The 19706-nt window shown below is 42.7% G+C and overlaps 1 protein-coding gene across 1 annotated transcript; it reads right to left on the bottom strand.

The window, feature by feature from the left end:
- Positions 1 to 367: 367 nt before the first annotated feature.
- On the bottom strand, positions 368 to 11529 carry SLC5A7 (solute carrier family 5 member 7; the record flags this gene model as incomplete). The annotated part of the gene is made up of 6 exons (XM_081254299.1): positions 11382 to 11529; positions 7433 to 7581; positions 6384 to 6527; positions 3128 to 3281; positions 2356 to 2573; positions 368 to 997 (listed from the first exon to the last, which is right to left on the bottom strand). The coding sequence occupies exons 1-6, from the start codon at positions 11512 to 11514 to the stop codon at positions 368 to 370; spliced, it is 1428 nt and encodes a 475-aa protein (XP_081110425.1). The 5' UTR covers positions 11515 to 11529.
- Positions 11530 to 19706: the final 8177 nt, after the last annotated feature.

Below are 19706 nucleotides of genomic sequence, written 5' to 3'. Positions count from 1 at the left end.
CAAACAAGGTCGGTATCAAGGCTCTCCAGTCTCCTTGACTTTCTCACATCTACTTCCTTTTTCCATAATAAAGGTGAACACTCTTTTTGGCTCTCCATTCTTTGAGTGGGGTTTTATTCATGTTTGAATACTTAACAAAACTACTGAGAGTCGAAATCAAATGAGGGATGAGATGTGTCCACGAGGGAGAGAGAGATGCTGCTTCAGGGGTGCTTCCTTCTGGCTTGTCTTGGATGTGCAATTACACTATTATATGGATTTTTGTCCTCCTGAACGTTATTTTTAAAATATATTTTATATGCCGCAAACCACCCTTCCGGGACTAGCCTGCTATAGTGCTCCGTCTAGGAAAGCAGCGAGGATGTGTTTATTGTAAATTATCTTCAGTCCCAGACCCCTCTGGACTGGAATCCACGTTGAGGAGGGCCTCCTGATTGGTGAAAGTCGAGCTGAGAGTTACGCTCTGCCGAGGCTTCACAGGTGCGAGTTCATCTAGCTTAATATTTTCATTTCTGACCAGAATTGTCCTATCCATGTTTTCTTCACTGTGCCTTGCAACTACAGCATCAAATACATCTACTTTTGGTGGCAAGGTTCCACTTTCAAATAGGTATTTGGCTAAATAAGAGATGCAAATGTTGGATAAGAATGAGGTCACCATGGCAAGGGTTTTAAATGGGAATCTCTGATTATATATGCCACTTTTATCAATGTAATAACCAGGGTAAAAGATCAAGGGCTGCAGGTTCAGGTACGGCTCCCCGCCGGTTACTCTCAGGAAAAGGCCAGAAATGTAACCTGCCACGGCCCCATACGTGTTCGTCCCCTTGACGAAGAGCACGCAGAGCAGCTGCGGGAAGATGATGATGTATACGAGGTCGGAGCTGAGGTACCAGAGCCCGTACACTGTCTTCGTCAGCAAGGCCATGGTCATTGCAGAAGCTCCGAACACGAACACCGTGACGCGCATGACCCAGACGAGCTCCTTGTCGGAAGCCTGTAGGAAATCGACAGCGAGTCAGTTTTTCTCAGGACGTGCTGGCTCCTCTAGGAGGAGCATGAGATGCCTTCCTGTGTTTTAAAGGTGCTCTAAAGAATCCCCCTGGGGGCTTCCCTGGTGGCTTCCCTGGTGGCGCAGTGGTTGAGAATCTGCCTGCTAATGCAGGGGACACGGGTTCGAGCCCTGGTCTGGGAGGATCCCACATGCCACAGAGCAACTAGGCCCGTGAGCCACAACTACTGAGCCTGCGCGTCTGGAGCCTGTGCTCCGCAACAAGAGAGGCCGCGACAGTGAGAGGCCCGCGCACCGCGATGAAGAGTGGCCCCTGCTCGCCGCAACTAGAGAAAGCCCTCGCACAGAAACGAAGACCCAACACAACCAAAAATAAATAAAATTAATTAATAAACTCCTACCCCCAACATCTTCTTTAAAAAATAAAAAAGAAGAATCCCCCTAGTTCAAAAGGCTCAGTCTATGGGTAAAACCAGCCGAAACCACAGCATGTGAAGCGAGCAATCCAGGCAGCCTCCCTGGGCGACCTTGGGAGACGCTTCAGTGACCCACATGCAGTAAGCAGAGCCCTTGCGCGCTCTTCGCTGAATATGTCAGAGGGAGACTTGAGATACGCGCTGGGTCCTTGTTGGGGAATCATAATGCAGGGGAGGATTTCTTTACTTTCCACGTTAAGGAATAGTTTTTCACGTGGCAGTGAGAGGTTGTGGCCTATCTGTCTTCCTCTCTTCCTGGAGGGTAACCGCCTTAAAAAACAAGTGGGACCATTTTGTTAACTATGACCTAGAAAACCTAGAGAAAGGCAAGCCTGAGTCAAGGAAGAAGGTGGAGGGGGGCTCTGGGCCCCTCAGTGAGCCCGATTGTGCTGCTCTGCGCCCTTGCATTCAATAAGGAAAATCAGATTGAGAGGCTGTTTTCTGACAAAGGAGGACTTGGGGTTCAAGTGAAGAGCAGGACAGGTGTGAGACCAACACCCATGAAATAATTACTCATTATCTTCTGCCTCTGCCAGGGTTCCTGAATTTCTTATCGTATTTAGTTAAACTCAAAGTTTTTCTAAGGTATTTTAGGTTTCATTGCTCGTTCATTAGAAAGAAAAGACGTTTAAATTATTGCAATATGACTGTACCTCTTGGGAAATAGTTATATTGATTAGTGCCCTTCAGTATTAGCGTGAATGACAACATGCATTAAAAACCTCATCTACAGCATAAATAAAGCGCTGAATCAAAGTAGGGTCAGATTTTCATGCAGACTATTAATAAGTATAGAGAAACACCTACACAGTAAGTGCAAGGATGAGAACAAGAGCACTAACATTATGTTGAAAACACTGTTCTTACATTTTGTCTGAAGGAAAGCTGGTAGATGTTGCGAGCAAACATCGAACTTGCTGACAAGATGGAAGAATCTGCTGATGACATGACCGCAGCGGAAACGGCTCCAAGACCAAAGTAAGAAATGTACACAGGGCAGAGATACTTCAGGACAATCGGCAAGATCATGTCTGCCTGTTGGTTGTCCTTGGGGTCGAGAGGCCCGTATCCAGTCTGGCTCCAGTCTGTGGATAGAAACAACAAACACCACAAGCAAAGAGCCATCCATCCATCCATCCATCCATCCATCCATCTGGGGTCATCCTATTTTCTAGGTAGCTTTCAAAATAAAATCAGAACCTATAAACTAGTCTAATCAGTGGGAAATCTAATTAGTCTAATAGGGCATGTTAGTTTAATTAGGTGGGAAGTCCATGTACTAGTCCAGTGAAATTGTCTCATATATTCCAGCTTCTAATAGGTTACAGTTAGTCTTATGCACAAGACCTGAACAGAATATGGTGGTGTGAAATATATGTGTGTGTGTGTGTGTGTGTGTGTGTGTGTGTATAAAATTAAATATATATTTAATATATAATTCTCATCTTCAATGTTACAATGGTGTCTGAACTATAAGACAATTTGTTGACATATTACAAAGGTAGATATATGAACATATGAGAAACCATTAATTGTGTGGGGGGAAGAGGGAAAGTGGGGGAGGGAGGGCAGCTGAGTGGTAACTGGTAACTTGGATGAAGCCTGAGTGAGTCAATTAGTGAAGCTGCAAGAGATTTACCTGTTGATGCGCCAATGGCTCCAATGAGTATGGCTGGCAGAGCCATCACCATGCACCCAAAAGCTGCCAGGAAGGACAGCACTTGAGCGTAGGTGGCTGAGGACGAAGACAGGACCCTCTGGAAGTAGGCTTGCCATGGGATTCCACCCAGCATCTGCGTGGGAACCACGGGGACTCAAAATGAATTGGAGGCAAATAGCATCTATTAGGTATTTTTAAAATGAGATTTTTTTTTAACAATCACATTCAGAATAGTCACATGTATGGCTCTGAAGGGTACAAAATGGTCCTACGTGCCACTTGTCTCCACTGCTGTCACTAAGTCATTGTCATAGGTTCAGTTGTGCAGAATTTCTCAAGTTCTTTTCTCTCATAATTATGCTTAATTTACCTACTTTAAGCTGCATGATATACAACTACCCAGAAACCTTCGATTTGTTCTTATCTGGAAGTTTTAACAACCACAAAGTTATCTCAAAAAATTAAGACTCTGAAACCATGAAGTTTAATTTGATTCAAAACACCCAATGAATATTTCTGGATTCCAATCATGTGCCAGGCAATGTAATGGTTGTCAGAGCCCAAAGATGAGTGAAAAATGGTTCCTGCTCTTGAGATCACTGTCCACTGGGAGAGTCAGTGCATTATGGTGTTTTCTAGACTGGGGTGTGCAGAGGCTCAAGACAATATCGAGCATCAGGAAGATACTAGAATTTCTCTTTATATTCATTTCTACCTCCTACCTAAATGTTATATTGCTGTTTTATTAAATGACTTACACAGCGTGCTAGTACAGTACATGTGAGCACTTTATAATTCCTATCCCTACCTTGGGGCTGTGCCTTACATTCTTACTGAGGATATACAATAAAAAAGTTTGCAGACACTGAACTTGCGTGTAATTTGTTGATGCTACAAAGAGGTACATATGGGAACGATAATGAGAACCAATCATCTGGGGGTAACAGAGGGAGGGGAAAGGTGGGAGGAAGACAGAGGCATGGTAACCTACAGAAACAGCATTTGAGTCCCCTTAAGCATCAAGAGGGTGTCACTAGGTGGAGATGGAGAGGGAGGAGAGTTCTTGGGAAAGAACCCAATACGAAAAAGAAAAAGAAAAAAACAAAGAGGCAGCCATTAGACCACCGTGTGTTTGGTATGGGTAGAGGTCAGGGTGTGTGTGGGTGGTGAGAGAGGAGGCTGGAGAATCCTCTCACTGGCGTAGAGTCAGTGTGCAGTAAATATTTATCATGTGAGTGAGTGAACTGAGGAGGGAACTTCCCACATCACAATGTATTGAAGTTGCTTCTTTGATTGTCTCTCTCACTGGCTCCGAGTTCTGGGATATCTGTCTTGTTTATTATTGTCACATCTGTGCCAGTCACATATGGGCTCCAGAACAATTTCCTTCTTATAAAAGCCATACAAGCTCAAAAGCAAAACAAACAAACAAACAAACAAAACAAAACAAAGGCAAAAGAAGAAATTCTAAAATTCATAACCCCATGCCTCAAATCTATATGCTTCCAAAACTTTTCCTTTTGTTTTGCAACCTGTAAATCAGTATATCATTGACATCTTCCATGTTGATGAATATTTCGTCAATAAAATTTCAATGACTATGTGAATTGATATATCATAATTTACATACCTGTGTCTATGGACATTTAGGTCATCCAGGTTTGTAAGTCAGGTAAAATCTGGCCTCCACTCACAAACAGGAGCTCTGATGGAAAGGTAGAAATGGGCTTGGAGGAGTGGGATGTGGGTGGGCTGCCAGCGGGGAGACCAGTGAGGGGCTGTCACAATAGGGCCAGGTGATCCAGGAGCTTGATCTAGTGCTAATATAGGGACGGGGAAGTTTAGGGTGGGACGGGGAGATGCCTCTAGGGTACCATGAGCAGGACTTGACAAGTCATTTCCATGGCAACTGGAAGATCAGAGACCATTGGTGAAACGTTTCAAGGCTCGCATCTACAGTTTATTTATTCAGTCAGTCATTCCGCATCTATTATTTCATTTCAATTTATCTTATAATTTGAAGGATGAACATGACTTAGTCATACAAGTTTTTGAGATGGGAGAAATTGTAGCAACCATTGGATATAATGCCTTATCTTGAAGATGAGTAAATCTGAGGACTAAAGTGTGGTGTAGGAGAAAGGACTTTGGGGTCTTGGTTCTCTGTTTCAATCTGTCACTCAGACAGTGGTGTGACTGATAATCAAAAAATTGCCTAGTTTTTCTAAGTCTCATCATCTCTCCCATATAACCATAAAATACACCAGCCATGAAGGTAAAATTACACATACATATAATATTTAATCGCCTTCTCCATTCAATTCATAACTATAAACCATGCCAGAAAAATTTCAGCCAATGCATTTCTTAACAATCATTGGGGAAAAAGCCCTCCTCCCCACCACTGGAAACATTAGTTTACAAGTTTTCCTGTCTTCTTACCAGTAAGTTCTTCACGGGGGCAGACACATCTACTTTCAGTGTTAAAATTTAACAAAGTGCCACAGACACAAAATGAAATCACAAAATATTGTGAATCTTCTAAAAAGGGAACAAACATAAACAATTTCCCCTTAATTTTGATAACAATTAATCTATTGCTTACTTTGAAATCAAATACATTGTTTTTTTAAAATACATAACCCCTCTAGCAAAATCACAAAATCACAAAATCTCTGAGGGAGAGGTTCTCTGGTGCTCCCTCTCCCTCAGTCTGTGATCTGCCTTGATTTCTTCCATGCCCACCCCTCAAGGCCACCACCTTCACCCACAGGTTCTGCACATTCCCAGCTGCCTGACCTCCCAGCCTTCTTTCTTGGCATCTGTCCTGGGTGACACCTTCCTTCCCTACGTATCTCATGCAGTTAAGGCCTTATGACACCACAAATTTAATTAGAGGCTGAATGAATTACTTATTTCAGAAGAAGTTGGATTTTAATGCCTTAATCCAAGATACAAAATAGAATTTTTAGATGGTGTGGCTCTCAGACTGGAGGAGGTATCTGGCAGTAGGGCGTGGTGTTCAGCACAAGTGTGGACACACCACACATAACCCCAGGGAAGTGATTGCTTTGACACTTGTCAGTGACCCCATCCTTCTTCCAGCAGGAAGCAGTCAACCCAGAAATAGACAGGAGCGTGCATTTTAGTGTTACGTATAAACACTAAAATCTTGGAAGTGCGTTTGATTTTAGGACAAGTGAGAGTGCATTCCTTGGGTAAGAGCATCACTTACCAACAACAGAAAGCTATCGAGCCACGTGTAGACTTCAAACGGCTCAATGGTCCCCAGCCAGGGCTTTTGGTACTTGGTGTGCACGGCCGTGTACCCGATGTCAGCAACCGCAGAATGTGACAGTGCGAAGGGGACGCTGATCCACTGCAACCAGAGCACGGGAGAGCGTTAGGCCGTGTGACTGTCTGGGACATGCAAGATTTAGTTTATTATTTTTTTCTCATAGATGGCACAGCTCAGTGTTCCTCTTGTTCAAGGAAGGGCCTGGAAGCATGTTCTCTGTGGGACACCGTGAAACGCTGACTTAGGAGAGTTAGAGTAGCACATAGCTTCTGTGCTGATGATGCCCTTTCACATTAACTACAGAGCAGCCACCAGAGACCTTTGGGAAGAAAACGTTGTATTTGAGAACTTTACATATGTTTATATATAAACTTTTTGTGTTTTCTTAGAATTAGAAGATATCCATTCCTTAAAGTGACCGAGAAGATTTGATTGAAAATAATTTCTATGTCCCATGAGCAGTTTCATGGATTAACCAAAACTAATATAAGGAAGGGTTAAGAGACAAATACAGATTAGTGTCAAGATTTAAATTTTAACTCTGAGGGAAGTTATTCAAGGAAGATCCCACATGTGTTTCCATCAAATGGACACATGAAGGCGAGGAAGCCCTAGACCTTACTAAGACTTAACTGAGGGCACTTTTCTGTCAAAATCTCAGTGTGACTAGAGGTTTTTCATCCAGTTGATCCACAGAGAAATGAAAAATTGCCAATAGTATACGACCTACTGTGTATTATCCATGATGGGAAAATAGCATTTCTGTTAATTTTTGCTGAGTTAGTATAAAATACCACATTATCTTTCACAAAAGGAGAAAGGAAGGAAAGAAGGAAGAAAAGAAGGGAGAGAGAAGGAAAGGAAGAAGGGAAGGGAGGGAGGGAGGGAGGGAGGAAGGAAGCAAGGAAAGAAGGAAGGATGGAAGAGAGAGGGAAAGGAAGAAGGGAAGGAAGGAAGGAAGAAAGTCTGTGAACGGCCCCACTTACCAGTCCCACGAAAATGCAGAAGAGCTGAACGACATCTGTGTAGGCCACGGAGTAGAGCCCGCCCACCAGGGTGTACAGCGTGGCGATAAGGGCAGAGACAATGACGGACACACGCACATCGGCGCTAATGATCACGCTGATAGTGGCTCCTGGAAGGATTGGATGAGAACAGCCCAGGTGAAGTCTCACATTGAAATTCTTCCATCTCAGTAAACTGAATATGCACATGCATATCTGCATTTATATACATATACATATATATATATACATATGTTTAAAAATCTTCTTTCTTTCTTAAATTAGTACTTTGCTCACTTATTTATGTGGGGACACCTGAAATTCATGATTTGATTACAGATCCATGACATATACTATACTGAATACTACTATAAGATCTTGCAGTAATGCCACCAACTACCTGAAACTCTGACTTTGTTGAAGGTATGCAGTATATTTACTGACATCCATGAGAAAAATAAGCCTTTATGATAAGCATAACCACCCATCTCCACATTTTACTATCAGCATTCATTTGCTCTTTTGCATTAACTCTGACCTCAGCCAGCTTTTATTAGATGACACATGGTATAAGGTACCAAGGTTTGAAACAAACTTGTAGGAGAAAATAATAAAATTGGTAACTTGTTCCTTCCAACTTTTTCAGCTTTGTGAAAGACTACTTTTATTTTATTTGTTTGCTGGAGCATTCCAGTCTTGCCCCTAGGACGCCAGTGCACTGAAGAGTCGTAGATTTTAGCATCATGTTTTAAAGTAATTTTCAGCATCAAAATTGTAAACCTGCCTTAGAAGTCAATCTATGCTCTTCTGACTTTGTGACTTTGTTTACTGTGTTTGTTGGTGTCTGTATTTCCAATAGAATGTTATGGTATGGGCAGCTAGACCGCTGCAGTTCTTGGACTGCCAGTTCAGAATTCACTTGCTGCTCTACACACCCTTTCCCTGTTCTTCTCAAAAGTGGTATAGTTTATATTTCGTATTATTAAACGCAGCAATGATATTCCTGCCACGTTAACATACATGCAACAAATCTGTGATTTCTTTGACTCATTCCTTGCAGTCTTGCATTCTACTATTACTTCTCAGTGGCGTGCTAATAGCATAGGCAGCCCACCTGAGATGAAAAATCCATTATCTAAAGAGCAGTATATTTTGATCTAAGATAACAATGCAAAATATTTTTCAAGAAATTTTTTCTTAGTGCTTTGGCTTTGGTATCAAAATTGAATTACTTTCTTGCATAAAAACCAGTGGAGAAATGAAATGCCTAGTAAGGAATTGGGAGAGGAAGACAAGGGAAAGAGGTCAATTATTTACAAGTGACTTTGGATAACTGACTGAATTATTGTTATATGGATATTTAACAAGTTATTTTTTTTTTCTCCTGAGATTATTTTCTTCATGTTGAAACTTTAGTCACAATTCTTTGTCATTCATCTTTGGTCTAGTTCTCTACTTTAAGAGCAACATTTTAGAGTCATACCCCATGAATTATGAAAAGTCCAATTATTACCCAACCTCTTTTGAATACTGTTTAATTTCCCACCCTTTTGTGAAACTTCTATTAATCCTACACATCCAAAAGGTAAGGAGGCTGTATGTTATAGAAGAAAGATCACTAGACGGGGAGCCTAAAGATTTAGGGTCCTAGTAAATGCTGCCATTTGGCCGTAACTCAGTGGTTTTAAAGAAGTCACCTACTTTTGTCCCACTTTAAGGTTGGGATGAATTTTTTCTCTAAATATTTTCTAAATCACCCCGTTATTTGTAGTGAGTAAAATCAAAGCTATACTTCCAGATATGTTGTGAAATATTAATTAACTCATGCAGCCATAAAACTAAATATACTACAAATAAAGTCATAAAAATTATCTGAATTGAGCTGTTAAAAGTGTAAATATACATTTCTTTAAGAAGCTGTAAGGGTGTTGTCTGTTTATACCAAGAAGATAGTTTAAGATACTCCTAAGCTTTAGTGGTGAACTATGCTCATTCATACATATTCACAGTAAGGTGGTAAAAGATCTTGTCCCAAGTTATTTCTAATAAACACTAACTTTGAATTATGTCCAACTATTATTTTTGAAGAAAATAGAGGTGTTAATTTAAAATTCACACACATTCTTTTTACCAGAGCACATATTTCAAGAACAGCAGTAATATTCTCATAAACGTTGTTTGATATGTGTGTGTGTAGAGAGACATTAATGTATTTTACATATGTGTTGACAGGCACACACAGATGTAGACACATATATTTACAAAAATAACTAATTGCAGCAAAGTTGAGTTTAGCTATTAAATTTCCAAAATACTTTAGAAATAATAGATTATTCATTCTATTCTCCCTTCAAGGCTCTGTTATATAAATTGATCTTTATTCAGTGAGAGTGAACATTTTGTATTCTGTTAGATATTCAGCCCACTCCTTTTTTGATAACTCAGCAGGCAGTTTGTTCTTAAAGCCAACATTTTCTGGTGTTGAAACCAGTGACAAATAAACTACCATTGTTTCTTAGCTAATGAGGGCAAGGTGGGAAGGGAGCTGTGCTTTTATATAAAATTTCATTAGGATATGGCAGTGGTGGTTGTGGAGCATGATTACTTAGTGCCAGGAAAGTGCAACATTTTCACCGAGTTATTACAGCTTTTTTTAAACTGTCAAGTTCTCTTCTTTTCTACATCAAGTCATTCCTTCATTTTACAGTTGGAGACCAGGAAAATAAGATATGATTATACAAGAGTCTAGAGAGACAGGAATGAAGAGTGGTGTAAACTAATATCTGATATTACAGAGACCAGATCTGATGATAATACTGAGACCAGAAGACTAGCTTGTAGTCTAATATGCAACAGAGAAGGAAATTCATCTTATCTGACTTTTGTTTTGTACACTTAGAGTTTGACTGTGGACATAAGCCCATTGTTTCCATTTGTAAGAGGAGATGGAGAGTAACACAGCGTGTTCTGGGTGTCACACATACACACGGCTCACTGAGGAAGGACAAGGAACGTCCAGCTCTGCTGGTCTTCAGGAAGGAACTCAACACTCAGTAGGACAGTGTAGATTTCTCCTTGATGAACAGGGAGGGTACTGAGCCTGAAGATCTCCCACTGAAATTTCTCATTTTCTAGGTCGTATCAGTGGGCTGAGAATCCAAGGACCAAAGACAGGCTGTCCTCAGCACTGATGGATCTTGATAGTAAGTTAGACCCCAAAGAGTCTAAGTCCATTTTCCAAATCCCTGAATATGTCTACAACCCAACAGTCTAAGATGTAATGGGATTACACTGAGAAAGGAAGGACTGTTGTTTTCCTTTTTCTCTTTTGAAGAACATGTAGCTATAGGTGATTCATTCATTCATTCATTTGTGATAGGACTGTATGTGTTAATAAGACACAGGTCCTGCCTTCAAGAAATTGTAGTTCCTTTTGTGAGGTTGGAAATTGGGAAATAGATAAATAGGCACATAATCATACAAAGTGATAAATCCAATGGAAACAGAATTCCTGGTGCCTCAGGAAGCCCATAAGAAAGGCATCCAGCAGGTTCAAGATGACTTCCCTGAGGAAGTGACATCTCTAGCGGATCTGAAGTAACTACCAGGTTGGCTAGAAAGGAGAGAGGGGCGTGAGTCCTAAGCAGAGGGCAGCGTGCTTGCAAAGTGTCAGAACTGCCATTCTGGAGGAAGGGAGAAGGAAAAACCCAAGACATAAGAAGCCTTCCTAGCCTGGTTCAAAGGTCTGGTTTTAAGCAGGAAAGGGACGTGATCAGATTCGGTCTTATGGGAGAAAAGCAGGGTGGTGGTGGCATTAATCCAGGTGCTGGAGGTTGGGGGTGGCCTGGCCCGTGGCTGAAGAAAGTAAAGCTGTGCATCTGATGCTCATTCAACCAGAGATGCGCACAGAACGACGTTCTTTGGTCCTTACCTAAGGCAGAGAAAATGGCCGCAGCCCAGAACATTTCCCCCATCAGTGCGGGAATGAACAGGAGTCCTCCCATGCGCTTTCCATAGATCTGCTGAAAGGGGTCTAACATGGTCACATATCCCTTGGAACGCATGGGTTTGGCAAAGAACAGACCACCTAAAGGAAATGAAAGCAAGCGTTAATGAAAAAAATGAAAAATTCCTAATACAATAGTCTTTGCCAGCCTTTTACTATATATAATTTCTGAAGGGAAATGAATTTTTTAGAACACTGATACATGTTGAGGAACCTGTCTGCAAAATCCAGTGAGTACAGGACCAAGAAATATTTAGCAACAAAGTGGAAATTTCTTAATACAATTGTCGTTGTGTGCATCCAAGGCCATACATGGCATGGAAGAGGCATGTGGATTGAAAAACATGGACCAGCACTGCACTCCGTAAAATGTCTTCATGTATTTGTGTCACCCAGCGGGCATTCAGATATCTGATTAAGCACAAGATCCAACAAAAGTATTCTAACTGCAAAAGAAATTTAGGAACTCTCTGTTATATAATATTCTTGACCTTTTATTAGTTTGATTTACAAAATGAAATGCAGGTACAATTCAAGTTGATTCATTTTTAACGATATGTCCACGATATTTTGGAAAGAAAAAACATCATTATGTTAAGAAATTCACTGTTTTGATAGCAAAACAATCAAGGGAATTTTTAAAAACATATTCCATAATCAAGAGATCCAATCACCTAAACATTAGTGTTACCACTTTCTGATAACAGCTACTTAGGGATTTCTGGTAGCATTTCCCACAATAGTTATTCACATCGTTTGACTTATTTCACTTGTTATTTATACTCCTGATCTTTATGCTTTACTGACTGAGTCACTCAGGTGTAAACTTTTGCTTACCTAAAATCAGACTAAGGGAATATCCAATTGGTGCCTGAGCCCACGCTAGACCGTAATCTGGAACATACACGGCTTCGGCTGTCCCATTGATGTAACCTCCTCCGACCCAGGTGGCTGAAACAGAATGAGAAGTGAGGGGAAGACGTGTCATACCTGTCATCCCTGAGATCTGCTCAGCCCCACACGGTGGCCCTGAACATCAAGTGGCCGGTGAAACAGCCACCGGAGACATGGCTTGTCTGAAGTGTTGGAAGAATGCAAAAGGCACATCAGATTTCAAAGACTTAGCATGGAAAAATAAATGTAAGGTTTCTCATTTTTGTTTTTGTAATGGTTACATGGCAAAAGTAAAACATTTTCAATGTACTGCATTAAGCAATTCTATTATTTACATTAATTCACCTATTTTTTAATGTTTTTTTAAAGTGATATGTAGAAGATTTCAGATTATATTTGTGGCTTACATCATATTTCCATTGAACAGTGTTGCCCCAGATATTTTCTAAATCCATTGTCATCAACATTTTAAAATGATATTATTATATCATAAAGTCTGAGATCATATACAGTATATAATACTAAATGACTACTTCTCAGTAATACTATGACTTTTCCCCCTGCCTCCGTAACATGGGGTCAAGTGTCTTCATATCAAGGGCCTTTTGTTTTAATTGTATTGATCTTTCTCATTGATCATGACTATTGTCTTCAAGGAGTGGGAGGGGAGTGTGTGTGCTCATGTGCACGCATGGTTGTGTGTGTGTGTGCTTTTCACCAATAGAGTCACTCTAAGCATGCTGGGTGCATAGGATTTTGGCAAATCTATTCTGAATTATAACGAAGTTGTACTCACTCCCTTTCACTGTTAAGGGAGTGGAGGGAGGTGGGTGCCAGGTGCCCTAAAGTGAGCTTAAGTTACCTTTTCCTTCTCTGTCTTCCCAAGAACCCGACCTACACTTAGGGCTAGATCAGCCTTCAGGAGAATTTACAACATTGGCTGCATGCCCATTTGCAATTCTTTGTTCTGCTCCGGGTCTTTCAGTGAGATGCTTGATATTTCATAAAGAATAATAAGAAATACGTCTTCTTCAGATGTTATTTAATAACATTTCTGTAGCATAATAGGTGAAGAGGGCCATGGAACCAAAGAAAAGACAATTTTTTTTTTTTTTTTTTTTTTGTGGTATGCGGGCCTCTCACTGTTGTGGCCTCTCCCGTTGCAGAGCACAGGCTCTGGACACGTAGGCTCAGCGGCCATGGCTCACAGGCCCAGCCGCTCTGCGGCATGCGGGATCTTCCCGGACCGGGGCACGAACCCGTGTCCCCTGCATCGGCAGGCGGACTCTCAACCACTGCGCCACCAGGGAAGCCCAGAAAAGACAATTTTGATTAAACAAGTTTGGGCCAAGAATGCTCTATAAACTCTATCATTTTCTCTGAGAAGACACTAGACTAGTTGATTCTTGCTGAAAAGCTAAAGTTAATGGAACACTCAGATCTTTGCAGTTTATATCCTTTTACGAGTATAGTCAAAATATTTAAAATAATCCCTAGGTAGAATTTGTGTAAAATTATGAGGAACATAGACTGGCATGAAGCTTATCAAATATGAGACTGAATTCTGGGCTGTATCATGCAGTGGGGAATAAAATTTGACTCTGAAAAATTCCCTGAAGTTTCACGGTTAGAATGTAAGTAAAATAAATAATATGTATATGAAACTGCCAGAGACAAGTGTTTCTTTTGTGTTTCTTGCCAAAATTTATCTGGCGTTTAATCCAAATCCAAAGCAAAGAAGAGAGAACGTTCAAGGGTTAATCTTATTTTTAAAAGTCAACGTGAAAAGACCTTCCTGCAAAGGAATTTTAAGTACATTTAAATGGAGAGGTTTTTTTGTTTTGTTTTTTGTTTTGCGGTACGCGGGCCTCTCACCGCTGTGGCCTCTCCCGCTGCGGAGCACAGGCTCTGGACGCGCAGCCTCAGCGGCCATGGCTCACGGGCCCAAGCTGCTTCGCGGCATGTGGGATCCTCCTGGACCGGGGCACGAACCCGTGTCCCCTGCATCGGCAGGCGGACTCTCAACCACTGCGCCACCAGGGAAGCCCAAATGGAGAGCTTATATACAAAATCCTCAAGTGGACAAATGAGTATTTAGCAGCCACCCCATCTTCACGGTAGCTTTTCCATGGTGTTGATATATAACAAATGCTATGATGTGCTTTTCTCATCCTAAACCCTGCTGAAATTTTAAAAACTGCTCCCACCCCTCACTGGGCGAGTAACCAGGACCTGGAGCAACGGATTCTCACAGGCACAGCCCCTGAGACCTCACTTTCCACCTGGCACCTGGGACCCTTGACTCCACACCAGCAATGTTTTGCTACATTAAGTAAATATCTGATGGTCTTACAAGCACAACACTTATTAGTGATCATTTTTCATTGTGTAGATCTCCTCTCCACTTCCAGAAAGAAAACTGGTGCCTGAATGATTGCAAATATTATAATATAGACGTGCAGACTTGGTTACTTATTATGACTAAAGCCCCTCCATTTTTATCCATCTGGTCCTTTGCATGTTTGTATATTTCATGTCAGATTCATGAGTGAGAACAAGAATTCTTTTAAATTATATGCATTTTTATTTTCAATCTTTATTCTTTATCGAATAATACAACCAATGAATCTGACAAGGTTTAGATAATATGGTTCAGCTTTTAATTGAATTATGATATTGATCAAGGCTCTTTTCAGTTCTGAGAGATTAAAAAAAGTCTTTAAAAGCTGAGCTCGAGCATGACACTTTATAAGAAATATCATAATTCAAATTTTTTCTATACATTTAATAGCCTATTAGATTAAAAATCACTGATAAAAGATAAATTCTGAAATATTATCTTTATGGACATAATAAATGTACTATTAAATTAGAGTAATAGAACATTATCATAATTTACAATGAACAAAATACTTTGGTATACAACAGCTCATTTATTCTTTTCAACAGTTTGAGTGAAATCAAAAACTTCTGTCCTTCTATTTTGCTTTTCTTCTTATTTTCTTTGTCATAGGAGAAATCTGAAGGAAATATAATTACAATGCTTTAATGCAGTTCAGATACAGTATCATATGTGGATCTTTAGAGGGAAGAAGAAATGTTTGTGCTCTAATGAAAACTGAAAATGAAGGTATGAAGGTGTGTATTCATCAGCAGTTGGATACTAAGAGAAAAAACAAGAAAATCTACATGAACGTTTCAGTAAACATCTGCAGGTGGTAGGTAAGTGGGTGATTTTTATTCTTCATGTTTCTGTATTTTTCTAACTTTGTATGTTGTGCATCACAGAAAATATTTTGCAAAACACATTTTTTTTTCTGCATATGTGTGTATGTAGAAAAAATTAGAAACAGGGTAAAAGAGAGCTCTTTTCACCCTGGGTACCTTCACGAAGAAGTGGGGAGAGACCTGTGGAGGGCTGGGTGTGGTCACTGCAGGGGTCCTGGCATGGCTGCCAGACCTGGGTGTAGCCCTGGCTCTGGTCCTTACTAAGCACGGGAGGCTGGGTCCTGACGTAACCAGAGCCCTTCCATAGTGATGTCATGAAGAATGAATGAAACCATGTACAGCTGGCGAAGAGTTAAACAAACAAGATGTGAATATCTGAAAGGTAGAATCGATCGTCTGTCAGTTATTCTACAACATTATAGGTTTCAGATGGCCAAATAGGGATGCAGTCTTCCCAGACTGGTTTGGAAAACTTTGTGATAAACAGGGTGAATCAATTTTAACTAGCACTTCAGGAATGAAATTTGACATCATCTCGATATGATTTGCAATGGGATATTTTTCCACTGAGCACTCCACTCATATTAATCCACTGAGAGTTCCTGTTAGTATGGATTATGTCGCTAACATTTAAGAACTTACTAAGAGTCTAAAATGAAATGTGTGCTGTTAGTGAATACATTGCAGGTGATATTACAGATATAATTTTAAATGGTTGTTTTTCAATATTATTTTCAACAACCGAGAAGAACACAAAAGAAAAACAAGCCACCACTTAATCAGAATCACCTCTGGGCAAAGGAGGAAAGACTGCTCCTAGCACAGAGAGGCTTGAATGGGCAAGAGCTGCAGCTGGTAACTGAGGGATTCCTACTAGGACACACCCTGGCTTTCTTCGTTTCATATCAATGTTCCTGGGAATGTTTTTCTCAGAGCCGTGGGTCCATAACACGTGATCGTCTTCCTGTGAGTAAATTATTTCATTACATGGGAGAATAAGGTTTCAAAACAGGACATCCATCAATTTGGAATTGGGTTGCCCCCACGTTGATTTATTCAGTTTTAACTAGTTAGTTAAAATCACTAGCTAGTGTTCATTGACTAGTTAGTATTCATTAAGACAACTCAAAGTCACAACTTTATGCCTGTCTTCATGGACAGGAGGGGATGCTGCTTGTATCACATTAATGAACACAAACACAACTCGTCAGGCTAAGGCACTTCTGCACATTCCTCCACCTCTTTGTTTTTACTGCTTCCCCCGGCTCAACAGCCCAGATAGCCCAGATTTGTTTCACTGATATTCTGTCCAGTCATTGATTATAAAATCATTAGTTCCAGCGCTACTGAGTTGAAACCGTTTTAATTTTGTTCTAAATAAATGTAAAAAATTATTTTTTAAATATATAAGTAGTGAACATGGAGAATCCCCCAAGGACAAAGAACAAGATTTGCTTTGTCCCTGGAGCAGCTAGGGTGGGATGGCTGCCAGGGTAGGCGCGTGGGAACCCACCTGTCATGGTGAATCCGCCCACCAGCAGCCCGATGTCGCGGCCACCCACAATGATGGCCTCGCTGCGCTCCCCCGAGCTGCCACTGTTCTTGGTTCTCCACGCAGCCCATATTCCAACCAGCAATATGAGAAGGTAGAACACCACGATGGCTATCAGCCCTTCCACCTGGAAAGTGCTGGCTCCTGACATCCTGTGCCACTTAAAGAAGAAGTACATTGAAATCGCACGGTCACCTGTGGTTGCCAAGTGTCCTTTCCAACACTCTATTTCTATTCAACAACTGAACCTTGTTTTGGGTTTTCAAGAAACAGAAAAAATTGGAGATACTGTTTACGGAATAATCATTTTGTGTTAAATAAATTCGTGCAATGTAAAATTAACCTTGTCTTGTGTTTTAACTCAGTAACAGTCAAGAAATCACTTACAAACAGTGTGTCTGTATTTGCTTTTTGGAACTATGTACTTATTCAATCTAGAATTGCTCAGTAGTGTAAGTGTATCATAAAAGACTATTCTGAGAACTGACCCATACTCATTCATTCATTATCCTACCCCTCCTTTCAAACAACTTCAGGGAGTTGTTCCAGAAGTAATGTGACATGCAAATATCTGGGAGGGAAAAAAAAACAACTTTAGGGAAATCCATTTCAAAACCACACTGCCTCCAGTTTTCAACAAGTGAAGTGCCCGAGGTTTAAGTTACTGCAGCCATTGAAGAGTTGCGTTGCTTAGAGGGTCTCCCTCCCGATCAACTGTCCCCATCCGCTGTCCTCCGTTCCTCCGATCTGTCCTCCACCCCCTTAATGGCACATACAAGAAAACGATTTAAAATACAGAGATGCCTAAAACATAATGGAGCGTCAGAGGCACTAAAAACAAGACGCTTGGAAGAGACATGCCAAGTTCTAACGCCTTTACTTTCTGGAATTCTCTTGTTCTCTCTTATTTTCCCCGCGTGACCGCGTCTATTCATGCTCCCCAATTTACACAAACAAGTTTCTGGGGGAAAACTCAGATATCTGCGCACGCAGGTGGGTGACGGACCTTGGGCGAAAGAACCAGCCCCCCTGGGGTTCTGGGGAGGCGAAGGGAGCCCCGGCGGCGGGTGGGGAGGTGGGGTGGGTTTTGCCTTTTCAGCCAGAGCTGGCAGGGACGGCTGCCCCTCCCGCGCCCTCGGTGTCCCTCCTGCGCCCCAGTGTCCCTCCCGCGCCCCCGGTGTCTCTCCTGCGCCCCAGTGTCCCTCCTGCGCCCCCGGTGTCCCTCCCGCGCCCCAGTGTCCCTCCCGCGCCCCAGTGTCCCTCCTGCGCCCCGCTGCCCCTCCCGCGCCCCCGGTGTCCCTCCCGCGCCCCAGTGTCCCTCCTACGCCCCCGGTGTCCCCGCGTCTCCGGCGCCCCTACTGCGCCCCGACTTCACAGCCGCTCGCACCCGCACCCGAGGACCCGGACTGCGGGACCCGCCCCGCCGGGCGTGCCCGCGGGAGGCCCAGAGCCGCGTCGGAGGGCTGGCCCCGACGCGCTCCTACCTGGAGAGGTCGCCGCGCAGGGAAGCGCTCCGCGGGTTCGGGCTCCTCTCGGGAAGCGTGGAGGCCGAGGCTGCACGGGACACGGGAGGGGTGGTCAGGGGCGCAGGGCGGCAGGGCCAGAAGGGTCAGGCTCCGGGGACTCCGCACCCCGGGTCTCCCGGAACGCGGCGCGCGCGGAGCTGACAGGTGTGGGCGCGGCGAAGTGGCGATCGATCCGGTATTGGCCACAGACCCCTTTATAAGGGCGGCAGGCGGGCGATCGTCAGAGCCGGGGAGGCGGACGTCAGAGGAAAGTGCCCCGCGAGCCGGCGGGCGTGGGGCGCAGGGGACGCGCCGGAGCCACCAGGCCGGGCTGGGCTCTGGGCTCCCGGCCAGCGGCCCGGCGGGGTCCCGGCCTGACGACACGGGCGCGGCGCTGCCACTCGCGCTCCCCTCCTCCTGGAAGCAGGGCGTGATTCCCCAGGGTCATGTCCAATGCCTACTTTCCACGACTCTGGTTGGAAGCAGGGAATGGGGAGACGGGGAGGGTCTCAGGAAGTTGTTTTCAGGTGCAGCCGCTGGAGGTGCAGCAGAGAGGAGGGGTCGAGGGGTTTTGTTTGCCCAGACTTTTGCGGGAATGGTTTCTTGAGGGGCCTCTCACTGGTGCTCAGGGGCTGCCTCCCTCCCCGGCCTCTGGTGGAGGCTGATTCTGGCTTCCCTGCAAGGTGTTCTCTGAGGGAGATATTTTGGGAAGGTTTTGAGAGTCATTTTTAAATACATACCCTTTCCTCTTAAGAATGGGATCAAAGTGAAAGACTGTAGGAGTCGTCCACAACAGCAATGGAGGTAGCAGGTAAGCCATACAAGTTGAGCCAGCAAGGTTGCTTGCCCACCAAAGTACGCTATTCCAGTGCTGCAAAATTTTGCTATATACGTTTTAAATATCTATCCACACCTAGACATCTATATCTAACACCTACCTTATATATCCACGGGTATAGGTGCATATCTGTAGCTACATTTACATCTAGCTATATTTATGTATCTATATAGATAGATACAGATATCTGTGTGTATATCTGTAAGTGTGTGAGTGTAGGGGATGGAGAGAGA

The sequence above is a fragment of the Mesoplodon bidens genome (genome assembly GCF_964165515.1).
Source record: "Mesoplodon bidens genome assembly, chromosome: 14".
Classification (NCBI taxonomy): Eukaryota; Metazoa; Chordata; class Mammalia; order Artiodactyla; family Ziphiidae; genus Mesoplodon; species Mesoplodon bidens.
Note: the sequence above shows the minus strand (reverse complement) of the source record. Positions and strands in the feature narration are given on the sequence as shown.